General features: G+C 36.3%; 1 protein-coding gene across 1 annotated transcript in view; it reads left to right on the top strand.

Annotated features, from left to right (window-relative positions):
* The first annotated feature begins 11,328 nt into the window (after positions 1 to 11,328).
* LOC117334068 (transient receptor potential cation channel subfamily M member 1-like) overlaps positions 11,329 to 24,276 on the top strand; it is a 38,471-nt gene continuing 25,523 nt past the window's right edge. Inside the window, exons 1-6 of the mRNA XM_033893546.1 lie at positions 11,329 to 11,464; positions 21,659 to 21,713; positions 21,928 to 22,059; positions 22,335 to 22,552; positions 23,412 to 23,598; positions 23,794 to 23,938. Of these exons, the coding sequence (XP_033749437.1) occupies positions 21,930 to 22,059; positions 22,335 to 22,552; positions 23,412 to 23,598; positions 23,794 to 23,938 (680 nt within the window). The 5' untranslated portion in view covers positions 11,329 to 11,464; positions 21,659 to 21,713; positions 21,928 to 21,929. The remainder of the gene's footprint in view (positions 11,465 to 21,658; positions 21,714 to 21,927; positions 22,060 to 22,334; positions 22,553 to 23,411; positions 23,599 to 23,793; positions 23,939 to 24,276) is intronic.

Genomic DNA, 24,276 nt, shown 5'->3' with positions numbered 1-24,276 from the left:
TCAGAGTGACCTACTTTTGGTACATATTGGTGTATATGACACACCGCTTTACCAAAGTGATCCCATACCTCAAGTATTCTATTCTACTCTATTTGTTGACTGGGTATACCCTATTCGTTGACTGGGGATACCCTATTTGTTGACTGGGGATACCCTATTTGTTGACTGGGGACACCCTATTTGTTGACTGGGGACACCCTATTTGTTGACTGGGTATACCCTATTTGTTGACTGCATGGGGATACCCTATTTGTTGACGGGATACCCTATTTGTTGACTGGGTATACTCTATTTGTTGACTGGGGACACCCTTTTTGTTGACTGGGGACACCCTATTTGTTGACTGGGTATACCCTATTTGTTGACTGGGGATACTCTATTTGTTGACTGGGGACACCCTATTTGTTGACTGAGGACACCCTATTTGTTGACTGGGGATACCCTATTTGTTGACTGGGTATATCCTATTTGTTGACTAGGTATACCCTATTTGTTGACTGGGGATACCCTATTTGTTGACTGGGGACACCCTATTTGTTGACTGGGTATACCCTATTTGTTGACTGGGTATATCCTATTTGTTGACTGGGGATACCCTATTTGTTGACTGGGTATACCCTATTCGTTGACTGGGTATACCCTATTTGTTGACTGGGTATACCCTATTCGTTGACTGGGTATACCCTATTCGTTGACTGGGTATACCCTATTTGTTGACTGGGTATATCCTATTTGTTGACTGGGGATACCCTATTTGTTGACTGGGTATACCCTATTTGTTGACTGGGTATACCCTATTTGTTGACTGGGGATACCCTATTGGTTGACTGGGGACACCCTATTTGTTGACTGAGGATACCCTATTTGTTGACTGAGGATACCCTATTTGTTGACTGAGGATACTATATTTGTTGACTGGGGACACCCTATTTGTTGACTGGGGATACCCTTTTTGTTGACTGGAGATACTGTATTTGTTGACTGGGGATACCCTATTCGTTGACTGGGTATACCCTATTTGTTGACTGGGGATACCCTATTCGTTGACTGGGGATACCCTATTTGTTGACTGGGGATACCCTATTTGTTGACTGGGGATACCCTATTTGTTGACTGGGGATACCCTATTTGTTGACTGAGGATACCCTATTTGTTGACTGAGGACACCCTATTTGTTGACTGGGGACACCCTATTTGTTGACTGGGGACACCCTATTTGTTGACTGGGGATACCCTATTTGTTGACTGGGGATACCCTATTTGTTGACTGGGGATACCCTATTTGTTGACTGGGGATACCCTATTTGTTGACTGAGGATACCCTATTTGTTGACTGAGGACACCCTATTTGTTGACTGGGGACACCCTATTTGTTGACTGGGGACACCCTATTTGTTGACTGGGGATACCCTTTTTGTTGACTGGAGATACTGTATTTGTTGACTGGGGATACCCTATTTGTTGACTGAGGATACTATATTTGTTGCCTGGTGATAGGCCATTTGTTTTCATTGGAAAAACTGTTTGTTGATCAGAGATATTTCATTTGTTGTCTGGAGATACTGTATTGTTGACTAGGGATTCTCTTTTTGTTGACTGGGGGTAATTCTTTTGATGTCTGTAGATACCCCATTTGTTGACTCAGATATTTCATTTTTTGTCTCTTGATACTCTACTTGTTTACTGCATGTATTTCATTTGTTGTCTAAGATACACTAATTCTTAACTGGTTTATTGGGGTAATCCATGACTTGGGATTTGCAATATAGGAGAGTACCTAGGGGATATATTCCATTTGTTGACTTGGTCTTGGGATACATCATTTGTTGTCTGTAGATACCCCATTTGTTGACTTGGTCTTGGGATACATCATTTGTTGTCTGTAGATACCCCATTTGTTGACTTGGTCTTGGGATACATCATTTGTTGTCTGTAGATATCCCATTTGTTGACTTGGTCTTGGGATACATCATTTGTTGTCTGTAGATATCCCATTTGTTGACTTGGTCTTGGGATACATCATTTGTTGTCTGTAGATATCCCATTTGTTGACTTGGTCTTGGGATACATCATTTGTTGTCTGTAGATATCCCATTTGTTGACTTGGTCTTGGGATACATCATTTGTTGTCTGTAGATACCCCATTTGTTGACTTGGTCTTGTGATACATCATTTGTTGTCTGGGCCGGAAAAGTGCTGCTAGGTATTGCACCCATCCTGTAAATCTCCACAGTATACCCTCATCTTTGTTCTCACACCATTGTTCTCACATCTTGGTTCTCACATCTTTGTTCTCACACCATTGTTCTCACATCTTGGTTCTCACATGCTTTCTATAACCATCATCATGCGTCTCTCCTGTGATTTATTTGTCTTTAGATAACGTTTTTCATGGTTATTATATTTGCAACGTTTTTCCACTTCCATTGACATTGCGTGGTAGCATATGAACCCTGCAGTACACTAATAAACCTTGTCACGAACTTTAGGTATACATACTTTTATGGAGGGTTAAAAGGGATATAAGTCAATTAAATATCAACACTTATCACAATGTAAAATAAAGAAATGAAAAAATAAAAGATAAAGGAACAATAATCAAAACAATAAGTTAAATGGTTAAACAAACAAGAAAAATTAAACATAGAATTATGTCCCTTTTAACCCTCCACATAATTTGTATCTTTAGTTTGTCCCTGTACACATGAGCTCTGAGTTTCTTGCTTGTTGATCGAAGAAGATGCGATGTGTTTTTTACTTTAGCTTCGACAGTGGTATTTAAGAGACACTTGTCTACCCGCCGCCAGAACTTTTACCCACTTTCTTCCAGGACTATCTTTACACTCCAGTCATTTTCAGTGATTGGACACGTTATATGTCCAGATTATTCATTATTTAATACCTATATTCATTTGGAGGGTTTCTTAATATTGACTAGTGATAGTAGTGGAAATTATTTAAATGCAGCTGTTTTTCTTGCTTATTTTTGTTACATTTAATCCAGGATCATGAGCAAATGAGTCAAGAGCCTTCCGTATTTTACCTACTTAATGATTTTTGAAGTCATTACACATGTTACATACACAACCAAGCACCACAGCCAGTGTACACATATTTTAGTATTTGTTAATATTTTATGCAATTGCTCCAAACTTTGGGTCCAGATGAGACCAGACCAGGCAATGATTTTAGTACGCCGTTTAAATGCCACATGTGAGCCATCGGACTGTCGGGTATCAAAAGGAATTTTAATAGCTTGAAATGTGTCCCCTGTTACGGGCCAACAGACAAAAAAAATAAACTAAAAGCAGAGCAGAAATTGAGAAAAATTGAACAACACATGACAAAAATCGACTGTTTTGTTTGGTGACAGCATTTCTAAAGGAAACCGCTAACCTAAGGTTAAATTGACAAAGCAAATATGTACAACCCTCATTGAAACACGACACCCATTATGCCTAGGTACGATCGACTGGCACTGTCGTGTATATGATTCCAAAGCGAGGCGTTTCTGAACAACGACAGATCTCGTCTGCTTGGGTACCTGGAATTTCGACTGTACCAGGATGTCTTAATCAACCAAAGTAAGTCTTCTATTTCACTAACATGTGTTCCTGGTGCTATGTCTGTACACTAGAGTGGTAACCTGTTTTAAATGTATAGGTATTCAATGGTTGATGTGCCATTGAGTTGCTAGGTTATTCAACTCATTAACATTTTTGAGGACAAATTTTCAAATCATTTCCGTTTTTGTATCAGATTGAATGTTACAAGTGAACATTGTTTGTTTGTTTGTTTTTGTTTAACGTCATATTAACAGCCAGGGTCATTTAAGGACGTGCCAGGTTTTGGAGGTGGAGGAAAGCCGGAGTACCCGGAGAAAAACCACCGACCTACGGTCAGTACCTGGCAACTGCCCCACGTAGGTTTCGAACTCGCAACCCAGAGGTGGAGGGCTAGTGTTAAAGTGTCGGGACACCTTAACCACTCGGCCACCGCGGCCCCTTACAAGTGAACATGTTGCCATTGGCTTACAAAAGGTTTATAAACACGCAATGTGTATCGTGTCTTTAAAAAAGGCTTGGGTATTTCTGAACGAAATGACGAACTGAGTAATCGTCGGATTTTAAGTTGAATGAACATAACAGTAGCTGATGAAATCTTCATAACAACGGAATTATATTGTTGATTCTTTTCCGTATGAAAACTAATTGTTACAAATTAATATCAATACCAGTATACAAGGAAAAAGTCGTGCTGAATCAAGCGAGTGTTCCCGACAATAGTCTGATCACAGCCGTTATTGGTTAACAGGTTTTGTTTTCTGTATGGTACAGGATCATAGGTGTGATTGTTTAGGTAAAAGTTTGCAAAGTCTTGATAGAATCATGAGCCATTTCTGAATGTAAGATACAGGTACATACATGTGTACAGCATATGTCAACTATCATGTGAGAAAAAAACACTGCACTGTACAAAATATTGTATAGCGTTCACGTCGACTACACACTGTATGCAAACAAATACATGTACGGCTGCACCCTGTATCGCAAACAATTACGAATGAATGCACTTTGAATTCAGACTTATCCGATCAATAACCCAAACAGATCACATTCATGGTTAACACACTATATGTATATGGTGTTACTGCCATTAACCCGATACTGTCCTCTGTCATATCATAATGGACTATATCCTGAATTTTATATCAAAATTGATGTTTGGATATGTCCTGAATTTTATATCTACAATGACGGTGTGAATATGTCCTGAATTTTATATCAACATTTATTGTGTGAATATATCCTGAATTTTATATCAACACTGACTGTGTGAATATGTCCTGAAGTCTACACTGACGGTGTGAATACGTCCTGAATTTTATATAAAAATTGATGTGTGAATATGTCCTGAATTTTATATCTACACTGACGGTGTGAATACGTCCTGAATTTTATATCTACACTGACGGATTGAATACGTCCTGAATTTTATATCAACATTTATTGCGTGAATATGTCATGAATTTTATGTTAAATCTTTGGTTGTGCGAGTATGGCTTGTGCTTTATATTACAGGCATGATAATGTTGATACAATCTGTTTTTAGCTCACCTGCCCGAAGGGCGTAAACGCTTTTATAAATGTCGTGGTACGGCGTTCGTCGGCCATCCGGCTGTTTGACGTTAAGTTTTCGTTTAAACAGTTTCTCAATAACCAAGAGGCCCAGAGACCTGATATTGGCACTGTATTGTGCTAGGGTGAAGGACTACCAAGTTTGTTCAAATGAATGACCTTGGCCTACATTCAATGTAACATAGGTCAAGTGTGTTATAGTGTTTAAACAAGGAGGACTTCTTACTTTGGGCCAATAGTATGCAGGAGTGAAGGGCTTCAGAATGTATTTAAATGAATAAACCTAACCAACTCTGACATCTGAATAAAGTGGTACATGAATTGAGCTCAATATCAGCACAAATGTCATAAAACAACTTCAAAGTAGCATTAGAAGCAGATAAGAGACACATGTCCATTGTGCCTCTTGCTTGGCATCTGTCCCTTTTTCTAGAACTATAGTACCTATGCTGTATGGATACTTTAGCGCATGTTGTATGGATACTTGATCTCATGTTGTATGGGTACTTTAGCGCATGTTGTATGAGTACTTTAGCGCATGTTGTATGGATACTTTAGCTCATGTTGTATGGGTACTTTAGCGCATGTTGTATGGGTAGTTTAGTTCATGTTGTATGAGTACTTTAGTTCATGTTGTATGAGTACTTTAGTTCATGTTGTATGGGTAGTTTAGCTCATGTTGTATGAGTACTTTAGTTCATGTTGTATGGGTAGTTTAGCTCATGTTGTATGAGTACTTTAGTTCATGTTGTATGGGTAGTTTAGTTCATGTTGTATGGGTAGTTTAGCTCATGTTGTATGAGTACTTTAGTTCATGTTGTATGGGTAGTTTAGCTCATGTTGTATGGATACTTTAGCTCATGTTGTATTGGTAGTTTAGTTCATGTTGTATGGGTAGTTTAGTTCATGTTGTATTGGTAGTTTAGCTCATGTTGTATGAGTACTTTAGTTCATGTTGTATGGGTAGTTTAGTTCATGTTGTATGGATACTTTAGCTCATGTTGTATGAGTACTTTAGTTCATGTTGTATGAGTACTTTAGTTCATGTTGTATGGGTAGTTTAGCTCATGTTGTATGAGTACTTTGCCCACATTTATGCACTTCGTGTGGCGATCAGGGGATCACCTCTCCTACTGTACCCACAATCCCATTTACGATTTCTGAAAGACCGTATACACACAAGTGTACAGTGGCGTCTTCCGAGAAAGCAAAACCGAAAGTACACACATTTTTACTCTGTGTATTTAAATAACCTTGGTAACCATAACAGGTTTTTGTAGCTGCGGTGTCTATTGTGCCTACTTATCCAATACCAATCATTATACATGTGTGTGGAGAATACTAACTGTCCAACAGTTAGGACGGATTCCGACATGTTATTTACGTTATGAAATAGTTTTACTGTATGTCGAATGGGGTTTGACTACTATTCGTGATGTACTTAACAGAGTCATGTTAAATATGTCGATAGGCCCGTCCAAATTAACTACAAAGGTTTGCCAATTTCGCGATCATATCGAAATCTCAAAAATCAAAACTCATAAGTTGGTTGGTTCAGTCAACTTCGAAAAAAAGAAGAAGTCAGAAACAATGACATAATTAATTACTATTGACAGGAATCGCCAAACCTGCGAATAATGACTGTACTTATAAGTAGACAGCGAGGGCTGTACACATATTGTTATATTCTATTTCATGCGCAAAACACCTGAGTACATGTAATAAAAGTACTAGTAAACAGTCGTGACTATGGAGAGGATTACATCAGTGATTTGATCACAGTGACTAGACCAGCAGTTTGTCCGTTTCTACGGTCAACTCGATTCGTGTAACTTTTAATGCAATATTTTGGGCATATATCTTGACGGACCTGTCGATGTGTGTAAGACCTTGGAAGGTGGTGTCCTCTAAATTCCAACACACGTTTCAATAATAGGCAGGTGTTGTTTGGGGAAACAATAACAAGTGAGTGCTGTTCCATATCTTCACCTGTATAACACCCGGGATCCAACTTAGTTTTACACAGCACATTGCCAAACTTCAAGTAAAATACATGTAAGTATTTGGTCTAAATTGGCCATTTATAGCTCATTTTTGTAATAACACATTCAAAACACTGAAGAAAATTTTCCTTGTATTTTGCGAAAATAAATTAGAATTACGCATATAAAGAACATTTGTACAATTTAAGGTGCAAATACAAATATCACTAAATAGTTGCTTTTATAACCGACGTAGCAGTAAAGTTTAAACTTAATGTTCCCTATTTGGTCGGAAGATACTTTTTATTTTATTTTCATCTTTCTAGATGACATATGGGAGAGTATCTTCCTGAAATTGATAAATATTAATCAACTCGTTTGGAAAACTCGAAAGTAAGATTTCAAACAGACTTTGATCTGAACACTGAGCTGGAACAGTTTACACAGAAGATACACTTTTCCCTGATTGAATCTGCAGATCTCCCGAGCGCTTTCTCAGCTTTTCCAATACAGCGAAAGCTCTCGGTAGATCTACAGATTCGTTTTATTTTTTTATACATAAAAGCAAGCTTAGCAGTGAGAATACACGACAGATCTGTTGTAGAGCCATGTGCTCAAGCTTCACATCAATAATAATTTTGGGCTTGTTTACTTGGATACGATGATTTCGGGCAAACTTACATTTTCCATGGCCAAGACCTTACACCAGATTGATCATTTTTGTTCACAGTTAAAATGGAACGCTGACGTCATATAACGTACTTTTCAATGCGAACATGTGATGTTAACGAAGTATTAACTTGATTCCTACATGTATTTAAAGTTCATCTGACAACCTTTATGTATGTCTAATGTATTGGATTTTCTCCATCTATTTCGTCTTTTTGTTTTTTGTTGCAATATGACACTTCACATTATACATTGGTTTGTAATTCAAGGCATATGAACGTTACAAGTAACCTATTTAAAAAATAAGAGAAAACAAGTATTTAGTACAAATGAATATAATTACGTTTATCGTCAAATAAGGGAAATATTGATAATAGAAATATCTTTTATTTAACCTGGCTACCATATCTAGACAATGTCTTGGGCCTCAAATATGTATACAAATATGACAAGATTTGAGAAAACAATATAATATTGTAGTAAATATAGTATCATCAAAGCCAATGCTACTTAAAACTTAGCCATTCTGAAAATGTTATTAAATAGCGGACACTTATCTATCACACAAGTGTTAGTAAATGACATGGTTACAGCTCCATTGTGATCTTAAAATATACCATGCTTATATTACACAGGGTAAAAATTGACAGGCTATATACACCGTTATGGTTTGTATTAAAATGAGATAAAATTAACAAATGAGTTTTGGTTTTAGAAACAAGGTGTAGGTGGCAATACTTCTATGTATATATTGATAAATTCAAATCTTTATCTGCGGATCACCAACACATAGTGTATATGATACATTGTGCTAAATATTTGATAAATAACATAGTAACACAAATGATGAAGGAAGACAACTTTATGACTCGTGCCCTGCCCGGGCCTCGAACTCACGATCTACGGCACCCAGTCGCCTAGCCAGAAATACTCGAAGCTGATAGTCGGTCCGATATTCTGACATGATCGATATGGATACCTGGATCGCAATGTATTTACACTCAAGGATGGAAATTGTACACATATTACAAATATTCATAATCACAGATACAGTTCTATGCTACTCATAGAATAGATTGAATATCATAAGGGAAATGTTTTTAAATGAAAACTTAAGACGACCTGTAGTACAGATATGCTAATACAGATGTTTTGTAACTCGTTTTAGTAAAAGGCTTTCAAATAAACTGCCGTATATTAAAAGTTCAGAGATACGTCTCTGTAAAGTCTTTGTTAAGGTTCATTTGAAAACAACAAAAAATAACCAGGTACGTGTGCGTGCTTGGTGCTTATTTCATAAATTACCAGTCGTTGGTTAAACAAATCAATAGTTTGGACCATGTACACCGATATTACAGACATGCTTCTCTCTCTAACGGTATATGTGTTTAAGGTTTGATTGCATAGCTTGCAAAAAAGTTTACAAAGTCTTATCAGAATCATGTGTTTGGCTGGATGCAGATATGTAGATAGCATAACCGGACAGGTATATGTCATGTCTCAGTGACACAACCACTGAATTGTATAGCATTTACGTAGACTGCACTCTGTATATAATACCAACACGAATAAGCCTATTGAACTTTGAATTCAAGCGTATCCAGTCTATAGTAAAGCCCACACAGAAGATGATATTGATAGCAGACACGTTGTATGTATTCGATGTCTGTGTTTGTTTCTGTAATTTGTTGACTTGGTCTTGGGATACATCATTTGTTGTCTGTAGATATCCCATTTGTTGACTTGGTCTTGGGATACATCATTTGTTGTCTGTAGATATCCCATTTGTTGACTTGGTCTTGGGATACATCATTTGTTGTCTGTAGATATCCCATTTGTTGACTTGGTCTTGGGATACATCATTTGTTGTCTGTAGATATCCCATTTGTTGACTTGGTCTTGGGATACATCATTTGTTGTCTGTAGATACCCCATTTGTTGACTTGGTCTTGGGATACATCATTTGTTGTCTGTAGATACCCCATTTGTTGACTTGGTCTTGGGATACATCATTTGTTGTCTGTAGATATCCCATTTGTTGACTTGGTCTTGGGATACATCATTTGTTGTCTGTAGATATCCCATTTGTTGACTTGGTCTTGGGATACATCATTTGTTGTCTGTAGATATCCCATTTGTTGACTTGGTCTTGGGATACATCATTTGTTGTCTGTAGATATCCCATTTGTTGACTTGGTCTTGGGATACATCATTTGTTGTCTGTAGATACCCCATTTGTTGACTTGGTCTTGTGATACATCATTTGTTGTCTGGGCCGGAAAAGTGCTGCTAGGTATCGCACCCATCCTGTAAATCTCCACAGTATACCCTCATCTTTGTTCTCACACCATTGTTCTCACATCTTGGTTCTCACATCTTTGTTCTCACACCATTGTTCTCACATCTTGGTTCTCACATGCTTTCTATAACCATCATCATGTGTCTCTCCTGTGATTTATTTGTCTTTAGATAACGTTTTTCATGGTTATTATATTTGCAACGTTTTTCCACTTCCATTGACATTGCGTGGTAGCATATGAACCCTGCAGTACACTAATAAACCTTGTCACGAACTTTAGGTATACATACTTTTATGGAGGGTTAAAAGGGATATAAGTCAATTAAATATCAACACTTATCACAATGTAAAATAAAGAAATGAAAAAATAAAAGATAAAGGAACAATAATCAAAACAATAAGTTAAATGGTTAAACAAACAAGAAAAATTAAACATAGAATTATGTCCCTTTTAACCCTCCACATAATTTGTATCTTTAGTTTGTCCCTGTACACATGAGCTCTGAGTTTCTTGCTTGTTGATCGAAGAAGATGCGATGTTTTTTTTACTTTAGCTTCGACAGTGGTATTTAAGAGACACTTGTCTACCCGCCGCCAGAACTTTTACCCACTTTCTTCCAGGACTATCTTTACACTCCAGTCATTTTCAGTGATTGGACACGTTATATGTCCAGATTATTCATTATTTAATACCTATATTCATTTGGAGGGTTTCTTAATATTGACTAGTGATAGTAGTGGAAATTATTTAAATGCAGCTGTTTTTCTTGCTTATTTTTGTTACATTTAATCCAGGATCATGAGCAAATGAGTCAAGAGCCTTCCGTATTTTACCTACTTAATGATTTTTGAAGTCATTACACATGTTACATACACAACCAAGCACCACAGCCAGTGTACACATATTTTAGTATTTGTTAATATTTTATGCAATTGCTCCAAACTTTGGGTCCAGATGAGACCAGACCAGGCAATGATTTTAGTACGCCGTTTAAATGCCACATGTGAGCCATCGGACTGTCGGGTATCAAAAGGAATGTTAATAGCTTGAAATGTGTCCCCTGTTACGGGCCAACAGACAAAAAAAAATAAACTAAAAGCAGAGCAGAAATTGAGAAAAATTGAACAACACATGACAAAAATCGACTGTTTTGTTTGGTGACAGCATTTCTAAAGGAAACCGCTAACCTAAGGTTAAATTGACAAAGCAAATATGTACAACCCTCATTGAAACACGACACCCATTATGCCTAGGTACGATCGACTGGCACTGTCGTGTATATGATTCCAAAGCGAGGCGTTTCTGAACAACGACAGATCTCGTCTGCTTGGGTACCTGGAATTTCGACTGTACCAGGATGTCTTAATCAACCAAAGTAAGTCTTCTATTTCACTAACATGTGTTCCTGGTGCTATGTCTGTACACTAGAGTGGTAACCTGTTTTAAATGTATAGGTATTCAATGGTTGATGTGCCATTGAGTTGCTAGGTTATTCAACTCATTAACATTTTTGAGGACAAATTTTCAAATCATTTCCGTTTTTGTATCAGATTGAATGTTACAAGTGAACATTGTTTGTTTGTTTGTTTTTGTTTAACGTCATATTAACAGCCAGGGTCATTTAAGGACGTGCCAGGTTTTGGAGGTGGAGGAAAGCCGGAGTACCCGGAGAAAAACCACCGACCTACGGTCAGTACCTGGCAACTGCCCCACGTAGGTTTCGAACTCGCAACCCAGAGGTGGAGGGCTAGTGTTAAAGTGTCGGGACACCTTAACCACTCGGCCACCGCGGCCCCTTACAAGTGAACATGTTGCCATTGGCTTACAAAAGGTTTATAAACACGCAATGTGTATCGTGTCTTTAAAAAAGGCTTGGGTATTTCTGAACGAAATGACGAACTGAGTAATCGTCGGATTTTAAGTTGAATGAACATAACAGTAGCTGATGAAATCTTCATAACAACGGAATTATATTGTTGATTCTTTTCCGTATGAAAACTAATTGTTACAAATTAATATCAATACCAGTATACAAGGAAAAAGTCGTGCTGAATCAAGCGAGTGTTCCCGACAATAGTCTGATCACAGCCGTTATTGGTTAACAGGTTTTGTTTTCTGTATGGTACAGGATCATAGGTGTGATTGTTTAGGTAAAAGTTTGCAAAGTCTTGATAGAATCATGAGCCATTTCTGAATGTAAGATACAGGTACATACATGTGTACAGCATATGTCAACTATCATGTGAGAAAAAAACACTGCACTGTACAAAATATTGTATAGCGTTCACGTCGACTACACACTGTATGCAAACAAATACATGTACGGCTGCACCCTGTATCGCAAACAATTACGAATGAATGCACTTTGAATTCAGACTTATCCGATCAATAACCCAAACAGATCACATTCATGGTTAACACACTATATGTATATGGTGTTACTGCCATTAACCCGATACTGTCCTCTGTCATATCATAATGGACTATATCCTGAATTTTATATCAAAATTGATGTTTGGATATGTCCTGAATTTTATATCTACAATGACGGTGTGAATATGTCCTGAATTTTATATCAACATTTATTGTGTGAATATATCCTGAATTTTATATCAACACTGACTGTGTGAATATGTCCTGAAGTCTACACTGACGGTGTGAATACGTCCTGAATTTTATATAAAAATTGATGTGTGAATATGTCCTGAATTTTATATCTACACTGACGGTGTGAATACGTCCTGAATTTTATATCTACACTGACGGATTGAATACGTCCTGAATTTTATATCAACATTTATTGCGTGAATATGTCATGAATTTTATGTTAAATCTTTGGTTGTGCGAGTATGGCTTGTGCTTTATATTACAGGCATGATAATGTTGATACAATCTGTTTTTAGCTCACCTGCCCGAAGGGCGTAAACGCTTTTATAAATGTCGTGGTACGGCGTTCGTCGGCCATCCGGCTGTTTGACGTTAAGTTTTCGTTTAAACAGTTTCTCAATAACCAAGAGGCCCAGAGACCTGATATTGGCACTGTATTGTGCTAGGGTGAAGGACTACCAAGTTTGTTCAAATGAATGACCTTGGCCTACATTCAATGTAACATAGGTCAAGTGTGTTATAGTGTTTAAACAAGGAGGACTTCTTACTTTGGGCCAATAGTATGCAGGAGTGAAGGGCTTCAGAATGTATTTAAATGAATAAACCTAACCAACTCTGACATCTGAATAAAGTGGTACATGAATTGAGCTCAATATCAGCACAAATGTCATAAAACAACTTCAAAGTAGCATTAGAAGCAGATAAGAGACACATGTCCATTGTGCCTCTTGCTTGGCATCTGTCCCTTTTTCTAGAACTATAGTACCTATGCTGTATGGATACTTTAGCGCATGTTGTATGGATACTTGATCTCATGTTGTATGGGTACTTTAGCGCATGTTGTATGAGTACTTTAGCGCATGTTGTATGGATACTTTAGCTCATGTTGTATGGGTACTTTAGCGCATGTTGTATGGGTAGTTTAGTTCATGTTGTATGAGTACTTTAGTTCATGTTGTATGAGTACTTTAGTTCATGTTGTATGGGTAGTTTAGCTCATGTTGTATGAGTACTTTAGTTCATGTTGTATGGGTAGTTTAGCTCATGTTGTATGAGTACTTTAGTTCATGTTGTATGGGTAGTTTAGTTCATGTTGTATGGGTAGTTTAGCTCATGTTGTATGAGTACTTTAGTTCATGTTGTATGGGTAGTTTAGCTCATGTTGTATGGATACTTTAGCTCATGTTGTATTGGTAGTTTAGTTCATGTTGTATGGGTAGTTTAGTTCATGTTGTATTGGTAGTTTAGCTCATGTTGTATGAGTACTTTAGTTCATGTTGTATGGGTAGTTTAGTTCATGTTGTATGGATACTTTAGCTCATGTTGTATGAGTACTTTAGTTCATGTTGTATGAGTACTTTAGTTCATGTTGTATGGGTAGTTTAGCTCATGTTGTATGAGTACTTTGCCCACATTTATGCACTTCGTGTGGCGATCAGGGGATCACCTCTCCTACTGTACCCACAATCCCATTTACGATTTCTGAAAGACCGTATACACACAAGTGTACAGTGGCGTCTTCCGAGAAAGCAAAACCGAAAGTACACACATTTTTACTCTGTGTATTTAAATAACCTTGGTAACCGTAACAGGTTTTTATAGCTGCGGTGTCTATTGTGCCTACTTATCCAATACCAATCATTATACATGTGTGTGGAGAATACTAACTGTCCAACAGTTAGGACGGATTCCGACATGTTATTTACGTTATGAAATAGTTTTACTGTATGTCGGATGGGGTTTGACTACTATTCGTGATGTACTTAACAGAGTCATGTTAAATATGTCGATAGGCCCGTCCAAATTAACTACAAAGGTTTGCCAATTTCGCGATCATATCGAAATCTCAAAAATCAAAACTCATAAGTTGGTTGGTTCAGTCAACTTCGAAAAAAAGAAGAAGTCAGAAACAATGACATAATTGATTACTATTGACAGGAATCGCCAAACCTGCGAATAATGACTGTACTTATAAGTAGACAGCGAGGGCTGTACACATATTGTTATATTCTATTTCATGCGCAAAACACATGAGTACATGTAATAAACGTACTAGTAAACAGTCGTGACTATGGAGAGGATTACATCAGTGATTTGATCACAGTGACTAGACCAGCAGTTTGTCCGTTTCTACGGTCAACTCGATTCGTGTAACTTTTAATGCAATATTTTGGGCATATATCTTGACGGACCTGTCGATGTGTGTAAGACCTTGGAAGGTGGTGTCCTCTAAATGCCAACACATGTTTCAATAATAGGCAGGTGTTGTTTGGGGAAACAATAACAAGTGAGTGCTGTTCCATATCTTCACCTGTATAACACCCGGGATCCAACTTAGTTTTACACAGCACATTGCCAAACTTCAAGTAAAATACATGTAAGTATTTGGTCTAAATTGGCCATTTATAGCTCATTTTTGTAATAACACATTCAAAACACTGAAGAAAATTTTCCTTGTATTTTGCGAAAATAAATTAGAATTACGCATATAAAGAACATTTGTACAATTTAAGGTGCAAATACAAATATCACTAAATAGTTGCTTTTATAACCGACGTAGCAGTAAAGTTTAAACTTAATGTTCCCTATTTGGTCGGAAGATACTTTTTATTTTATTTTCATCTTTCTAGATGACATATGGGAGAGTATCTTCCTGAAATTGATAAATATTAATCAACTCGTTTGGAAAACTCGAAAGTAAGATTTCAAACAGACTTTGATCTGAACACTGAGCTGGAACAGTTTACACAGAAGATACACTTTTCCCTGATTGAATCTGCAGATCTCCCGAGCGCTTTCTCAGCTTTTCCAATACAGCGAAAGCTCTCGGTAGATCTACAGATTCGTTTTATTTTTTTATACATAAAAGCAAGCTTAGCAGTGAGAATACACGACAGATCTGTTGTAGAGCCATGTGCTCAAGCTTCACATCAATAATAATTTTGGGCTTGTTTACTTGGATACGATGATTTCGGGCAAACTTACATTTTCCATGGCCAAGACCTTACACCAGATTGATCATTTTTGTTCACAGTTAAAATGGAACGCTGACGTCATATAACGTACTTTTCAATGCGAACATGTGATGTTAACGAAGTATTAACTTGATTCCTACATGTATTTAAAGTTCATCTGACAACCTTTATGTATGTCTAATGTATTGGATTTTCTCCATCTATTTCGTCTTTTTGTTTTTTGTTGCAATATGACACTTCACATTATACATTGGTTTGTAATTCAAGGCATATGAACGTTACAAGTAACCTATTTAAAAAATAAGAGAAAACAAGTATTTAGTACAAATGAATATAATTACGTTTATCGTCAAATAAGGGAAATATTGATAATAGAAATATCTTTTATTTAACCTGGCTACCATATCTAGACAATGTCTTGGGCCTCAAATATGTATACAAATATGACAAGATTTGAGAAAACAATATAATATTGTAGTAAATATAGTATCATCAAAGCCAATGCTACTTAAAACTTAGCCATTCTGAAAATGTTATTAAATAGCGGACACTTATCTATCACACAAGTGTTAGTAAATGACATGGTTACAGCTCCATTGTGATCTTAAAATATACCATGCTTATATTACACAGGGTAAAAATTGACAGGCTATATACACCGTTATGGTTTGTATTAAAATGAGATAAAATTAACAAATGAGTTTTGGTTTTAGAAACAAGGTGTAGGTGGCAATACTTCTATGTATATATTGATAAATTCAAATCTTTATCTGCGGATCACCAACACATAGTGTATATGATACATTGTGCTAAATATTTGATAAATAACATAGTAACACAAATGATGAAGGAAGACAACTTTATGACTCGTGCCCTGCCCGGGCCTCGAACTCACGATCTACGGCACCCAGTCGCCTAGCCAGAAATACTCGAAGCTGATAGTCGGTCCGATATTCTGACATGATCGATATGGATACCTGGATCGCAATGTATTTACACTCAAGGATGGAAATTGTACACATATTACAAATATTCATAATCACAGATACAGTTCTATGCTACTCATAGAATAGATTGAATATCATAAGGGAAATGTTTTTAAATGAAAACTTAAGACGACCTGTAGTACAGATATGCTAATACAGATGTTTTGTAACTCGTTTTAGTAAAAGGCTTTCAAATAAACTGCCGTATATTAAAAGTTCAGAGATACGTCTCTGTAAAGTCTTTGTTAAGGTTCATTTGAAAACAACAAAAAATAACCAGGTACGTGTGCGTGCTTGGTGCTTATTTCATAAATTACCAGTCGTTGGTTAAACAAATCAATAGTTTGGACCATGTACACCGATATTACAGACATGCTTCTCTCTCTAACGGTATATGTGTTTAAGGTTTGATTGCATAGCTTGCAAAAAAGTTTACAAAGTCTTATCAGAATCATGTGTTTGGCTGGATGCAGATATGTAGATAGCATAACCGGACAGGTATATGTCATGTCTCAGTGACACAACCACTGAATTGTATAGCATTTACGTAGACTGCACTCTGTATATAATACCAACACGAATAAGCCTATTGAACTTTGAATTCAAGCGTATCCAGTCTATAGTAAAGCCCACACAGAAGATGATATTGATAGCAGACACGTTGTATGTATTCGATGTCTGTGTTTGTTTCTGTAAGGTATTTTTTTTTTTATAATACTCGTACTATATTGCTATTGTAAATATAACGTATTTTAGCTCACGTGCCCGAAGGTCAAGTAAGCTTTTTCATGATGCGGCATTCGTCGTCCTTCGGGCCGTTTTGCCGACGGTAAACTTTTCTTTTCAACAACTTCCTCTCAATAAATAAGAGGTCCAGATTCCAGATATTGAGCCTATAGCATGCTGGGGTAAATGACTACCACGTTTATTCAAATGAATTACTTTGACCTACATTAAAGATCACAATGGCCAAATAAGCTGAAATCTTAAACGAATTCTGCTCAATAACAAAGAGGCCAAGAGACCTGGAAACAAGATGTGCTATTGGACCAGTTGTATACTGGAATAAATTAACGTAGCCTACTCCGGTATTTGAATAATGTGGTATTCGGCTTGATATGCTTATGAATGACCTAGGTTAGTTTGAAAGTTGCATTTGAAACAGGTGAGAGATACAGGCCTATTGCGCCTTTTGTTTGGCCTCTTCTTTATCTTTATATCGAGAATATGATCTGTTGTCAATTCCAGAATTATAGTACATGTACACTTATTGTATGGAAACTTTGCCCACAGTTATTTGATACTCACTGCTTGGCAATCAGATGATCACTGACCCGATAATAGATCCAATCGGTTTAAATGTCAATACGTACCCACAACCCTACTAACGATTTCTGAAAATGTAATGGCGTCTTCCGAGAAAATGAAACCGAAAGCACACCTTATTACTATATTGATTTAAAGAAAGTACGTTTCATACCATAGGTTTGGTGTCTGTTGTACCATAAAGTGAATCCCTGGTCTTCTACTACCTATACTCCCTACCTGTAATAACGTAATTATCACGGCGTTGATTTGAATGAGTCACTTGTGAACTGTATGCCTGTCTAGACCTTTTGAACAGGCAAGATCGTGTACTTAACGTCTAAAATAGGAAGGTAATCGGTACCGTTACTAACATTTCTGATAGCGTGTACTAAAACAGTCAACTATCCATTGTCATAACTTGAAATCGTTGTGTATACTTTTAATGAACCTTACTGAGCTCTGATGTCTAAATTAAGACAATTGATGTATTTATGAGAAATGATACCAAAACTGCAGCCTGCACCGGCAAAATTTCTGATAACTAAATCACACACTACTGTCATTTGTGTCGACAATGAATTTCGAGACAGACCAGACATATTGTTTTAACAGGAAACAATCTGCTGTATATTATCAAATAGCAGACACTGGATTTGAAAATACATATAATCTATTAAGCTCGTCAGAGTTATCGCTCTTGAGTTAATTTGTATACGTAGTTGTTAGTGGTCTCGTTTTGAAGTTAATACAATATATTTACATTCCTAATGTGGTTTGCTGATATGAACATACCAAGTGAAAACAACAAACATATGACCATGAATACACTGAAAACCGTATGAAAACATTGTCTCTCTGATACATTTTAATTAATTATACCATAATTCAAGAATTAAATAATAAATAAACATTATACAAAATTAAACAAAAAGACCGGAAAATGCGGAACGACATTAAAACAATGGCGTGGTGCATAGGCGGGATCTCCCGGCTGTTCTAATAATTTGGCGTTTCGCTACCGCGCGCCACGGGATATGTAGCCAGCTACTGGTATTCATAGCCGCAATGAAAATTAAAAAATTCTATTCAATCCATATATGGACGCCATATGTGTGTTGTTGTTATTATCATTGCTCCATGAACCTTGCAATCGGTACATTTCTGTTCGAGGAGAACATTTTCAAGAGGATGAACGCAGTAGTAGTAAATGATGAAAGTAAGAAAAAAAAATAATTGAGGTCCTTTAAGGGGCTCTTGGTATATAATTTCAAATGCAGGGCATTTCAAAACGACATCAATATGAGACGCATCTGTGATCGCATATCATATAACATAATATGCTACGTACCCAGGTGGTTACACAATATATATCACAATATAAGATACGTACTCAGGTGGTTATACAATATATATCACAATATAAGATACGTCCTCAGGTGGTTATACAATATACATATAACAATATAAGATACGTACTCGGGTAGTTACACAGTATACATATCACAACATAACATACGTACTCGCGTGGTTACACAATATACATATCACAATATAAGATACATACTCACGTGGTTACACAATATACATATCACATTTTATGATTCATACTCACGTGGTTACACAATATACATATCACAATGTAAGATACGTAATCACGTGGATACACAATATACATATCACATTATAAGATACATACTCACGTGGTTACACAATATACATATCACAATGTAAGATACATACTCACGTGGTTACACAATACACATATCACAATATAAGATACATACTCACGTGGTTACACAATAAACATATCACAATATAAGATACGTACTCACGTGGTTACACAGTATACATATCACAACATAACATACGTACTCACGTGGTTACACAATATACATATCACAATATAAGATACATACTCACGTGGTTACACAATAAACATATCACAATATAAGATACGTACTCACGTGGTTACACAATATACATATCACAATATAAGATACATACTCACGTGGTTACACAATATACATATCACAATATAACATACATACTCACGTGGTTACACAATATACATATCACAATGTAAGATACGTACCCAGGTGGTTATACAATATACATATCACAATATAACATACGTACTCAGGTGGTTCCACAATATACATATCAATATAAGATACGTAATCACGTGGATACACAATATACATATCACATTTTATGATTCATACTCACGTGGTTACACAATATACATATCACAATATAAGATACATACTCACATGGTTACACAATATACATATCACATTTTATGATTCATACTCACGTGGTTACACAATATACATATCACAATATAAGATACATACTCACGTGGTTACACAATATACATATCACATTTTATGATTCATACTCACGTGGTTACACAGTATACATATCACAACATAACATACGTACTCACGTGGTTACACAGTATACATATAACAACATAACATACTTACTCAGGTGGTTACACAGTATACATATAACAATGTAAGACTCACGTGGTTACACAGTATACATATAACAATGTAAGACTCACGTGGTTACACAGTATACATATAACAATGTAACATACTTACTCAGGTGGTTACACAGTATACATATAACAACATAACATACTTACTCACGTGGTTACACAGTATACACATAACAATGTAAGACTCAGGTGGAAAACAGTTCTGTTGATGAAATCTTTCAGTATATAAATTTAATTTTGGTCCTTACGAGAACGCATCGAAATTAATTGCGCCAATCGAGAATCATCAAGCTTGTGAATCGCGATTGCACTTGTAAATAGACAGGGCCGTACATATTTTGAAACGAAATAAATATCAAGTGTTGATAAGTCATATGTATGTGTATTTTTTTTAATCCGAAATATTGAAATCGCAGAAAATCAAAGGGGTAAAAATCGCACACGGTACAATTACATAATAATAGTTCACAAACTATACTAGATACAATTGTAAGGTTGTGTGATGTTTTGATTGTGGGATATCAGGATGTCTAGGTTTACCCAAGTAAGTCTTCTATTCCACTAACATCTGGTATTAATGTTTCTGGTGCTATGTCTGTACACTAGCTTGTTAACCTTTTTTAAATGAATCGGTATTCGAAAGTTTATATGTCATTAAGCTGCTCGGTTATATAACTCATTTACACACATGTTATTATGTTGGAAACAGATCTCTTTGTATATGAAAGTCTTTGAAGGTGGTTTGTTTGAACTTTCCTTTTTATATGTTGAATTCTTCTTTCTCCTTGAATAGGAAAATGATACACTCAGGTCAATTAAAACCATGTTGGTTTTTTAAACACTCTGACTTTTTAGTAAAGCTGTTGTATAACGTAAATGTATTGTCTGCTTGTATCCTGTAAGGTATACACTAGTAGTAAATGACGTTTGAATCAGAGGTAACTGTGTACTGGTTATAACTGGTTTGGGTTTCCATAGACATCCGATATGGTATACATTTCGCATTCCTATCACATCAGAACATTATATAGTAGTTACTTCTTTCGCATTTTGAGAAAAAGTTCATGTGAAAAGTTGGGTATTTCTTGATATTCAAAGATCTTGCTTCCGTTGTCATTTATCTGATACAAAATGATATTGAAGAAATATGTGACTTTCCTGTTAATTAAAACGTGTTTCTTTGTTTTCAGATTCCAGCTTTTCAATGATTGAATAATTATCTGGTTATTTGAAGAAGGGAAACAGGTAATTTATTTGCTAACTATGAGAAACGGTTAATTGTCACACTAAAGTTTATCATTTGCATTTAAAAATCAAATTGATCTTTTTCATTTCATTTTCATATTAAACATATCAATACATGGAAGCTTTGTAAGTAAATAATGTTGTAAAATTATGTTTCCCATTTATGAATATGTGAACATTGCACAGTTTAATCAATCCGTGATATTTACTGTAGCCATGACGAGCGACAATCGGCCGCCGACTCTGGTGGCGTTTCTCGTTGGAGATTCAGTTGGATTCATTCCAAAGCCATGGCCAAGAGATAGGTTCAAGGAGGCCCTTGTCGACACTCTCGAGGCTTTTGGAGGTATTTTAAGACGGTTACATTTGTATCATGGTCAAATGGAAAATTGATCTTTAGTGGCTTTTTTTACATGTTTTCTTTGGTTTTACTCGCTTGCGTCTAAACGAAATATGATAAAATAGGAATGAACTGTGGTATTTGGCATTTCAAAAAAGTTCAAACAATACAATACAATACAATACAATACACAAGCACATGTATACTCGCTGATGTGATTTGGAAAGAAGTTTATATTTTGTTACTGCACAACATGTTTATATTTAATGGCTTTCCCTTAGAGCCCTGGGTGATATGTGAATGTCAACAAAATGATGATGGACAAGACTGGCTCACTGTCACTAAAATTGCCATGGAAGCTAGAAGTGAATATATTGAAATGAAATGCACCAAACCAGAAAGTTCCTGTACACAGGAAAATGCACAGCTGAAACACTCGATATTGGAAAAGGCGAAGGCTGAAGATGTCAATGATACATTTTGCTTGCTAGGAATCACGGTAAGGGAGTATTGGTATATTTAAGGTTTAACCAGTAGCAAGTGTTATATGAGTACAGGTCGGGTAACTAGGGAGACACCCACCAACTTCGAGGGCCAGCTAGGTGTATTTCTAGGTGACATCAACAGCCAGGTTCAAATTAGGTCAGGTATTTAAGGGACATTAACAGTCAGGGTAAAAAAAAAAAAAATAAAAAAAAAATAGGTATTTAGGGAACATTAACAGTCAGGGTGAAATAAGGTAAGGTATTTAGGGGGACATTAACAGTCAGGGTAAAATAAGGTCAGGTACTTAGGGGACATTGATAGCCAGGGTGAAATAAGGTTAGGTGTTTAGGGGACATTGACAGCCAGGGTAAATAAGGTGAAGTACTTAGGGGAACATTGACAGCCATGGTTTTAAGAGGACATGTGTTTAGAGATCACCACCAAAAGACTACGAGAGAGATAAAGAACGCGATGGTTGCATAAGTAGAAGAAACAATTTGTTCCACACTCACGTGGTAAAGATGATTAAATTTATATTCTGCGATACACCTCCTTTATTCATGGATTCATAAAGATTGTGAATCAGACTAACCAGGGAAACCGAGGGAAGACGCTGGAGATTGACATTAAGTCGTCTTTATAATAAGCACGGAAATAGGAGTATTTTCCCATTTATGCACATGTGCGATATACTAGTATCTGATTAAGTATCAAGTCATCGAAAAACAATTTTAATGTTTGCTTTTATAGGAAATACATTCATGCCTAGCATTGACTTCAGATCCTTTTTTCCAATATTTCCAATTCGAATGTTTCATTGTAATGGTTATTAATAAAACCGAAAATTACTCAATGTTTGTTTTATTGTATAGGAAGAAAACATTCTGACTGTGTTGTCAAATGAAAGAGGCTTACCAGACCAGTTTAATCAGTTGCCTGATGAATTGAAGAAGAAAGGTTTTCATGGAGTACATGACACAATGTTGTTCTTAGAGGAGAAGATTTCGAAAACAATGGTGACGTCACCGAATTTAAATGAAATTGCAGGCAGAACATTTAGTAAGTTAAAATGCCCACCTTATATGTGTTATTATCATAATTTTGTTTGTATGAAGAGATGGTTGGATGGTGTACGGATAGATGGGCGAAACTAAACAAATGAATTTTACAACGTAATATACAATACATGGTCACCTAATTATAAAGCAATTGTTGTAAAATCATCTCTCATATATTTCTTCCCGATTCCATTAGAAATGAAAGTACCAACACTTGTCATCGTGGTTGAGGGCGACCTTGAAACGATCAGTCACGTGGCCGAAGCTGTTAAGAAAGACATTCCTGTGCTGTTGGTACGTGGATCGGGCATGGCAGCTGACTTAATTGGATACTGTATGGAGTAAGATTTTTTTACCTGTTTTGAAATAATCATATTTATTTTGTAGCTTGGAGAACGTTCTAGCAAGGCGAGTAAAATTGAAGTCCGATACCTATTATTAGTAAAGCCTCTTTGGTATGAAAACTTTAGTAATGATGATGGCAGAGCTGATGACTACAAAAGGTCTCTGTTTCTGATTATTTTTAGCAATTGTAAAGAAGTGGCTATGACTCGATGCCTTGGCGCTAAGTACCAACGCTAACGGTAGTTTACAAACTAGTCACTTCCTTCTGTTGTAACGATAAGTAATCGATATTGTTACCAACCTGTATGATACAGGGTAAAACAGTAAAACAGTA

The sequence above is a fragment of the Pecten maximus genome, chromosome 1 (genome assembly GCF_902652985.1).
Source record: "Pecten maximus chromosome 1, xPecMax1.1, whole genome shotgun sequence".
Taxonomy (NCBI): domain Eukaryota; kingdom Metazoa; phylum Mollusca; class Bivalvia; order Pectinida; family Pectinidae; genus Pecten; species Pecten maximus.
The sequence above is the reverse complement of the archived record's forward strand: the minus strand, read 5'-3'. Positions and strand labels throughout refer to the sequence as shown.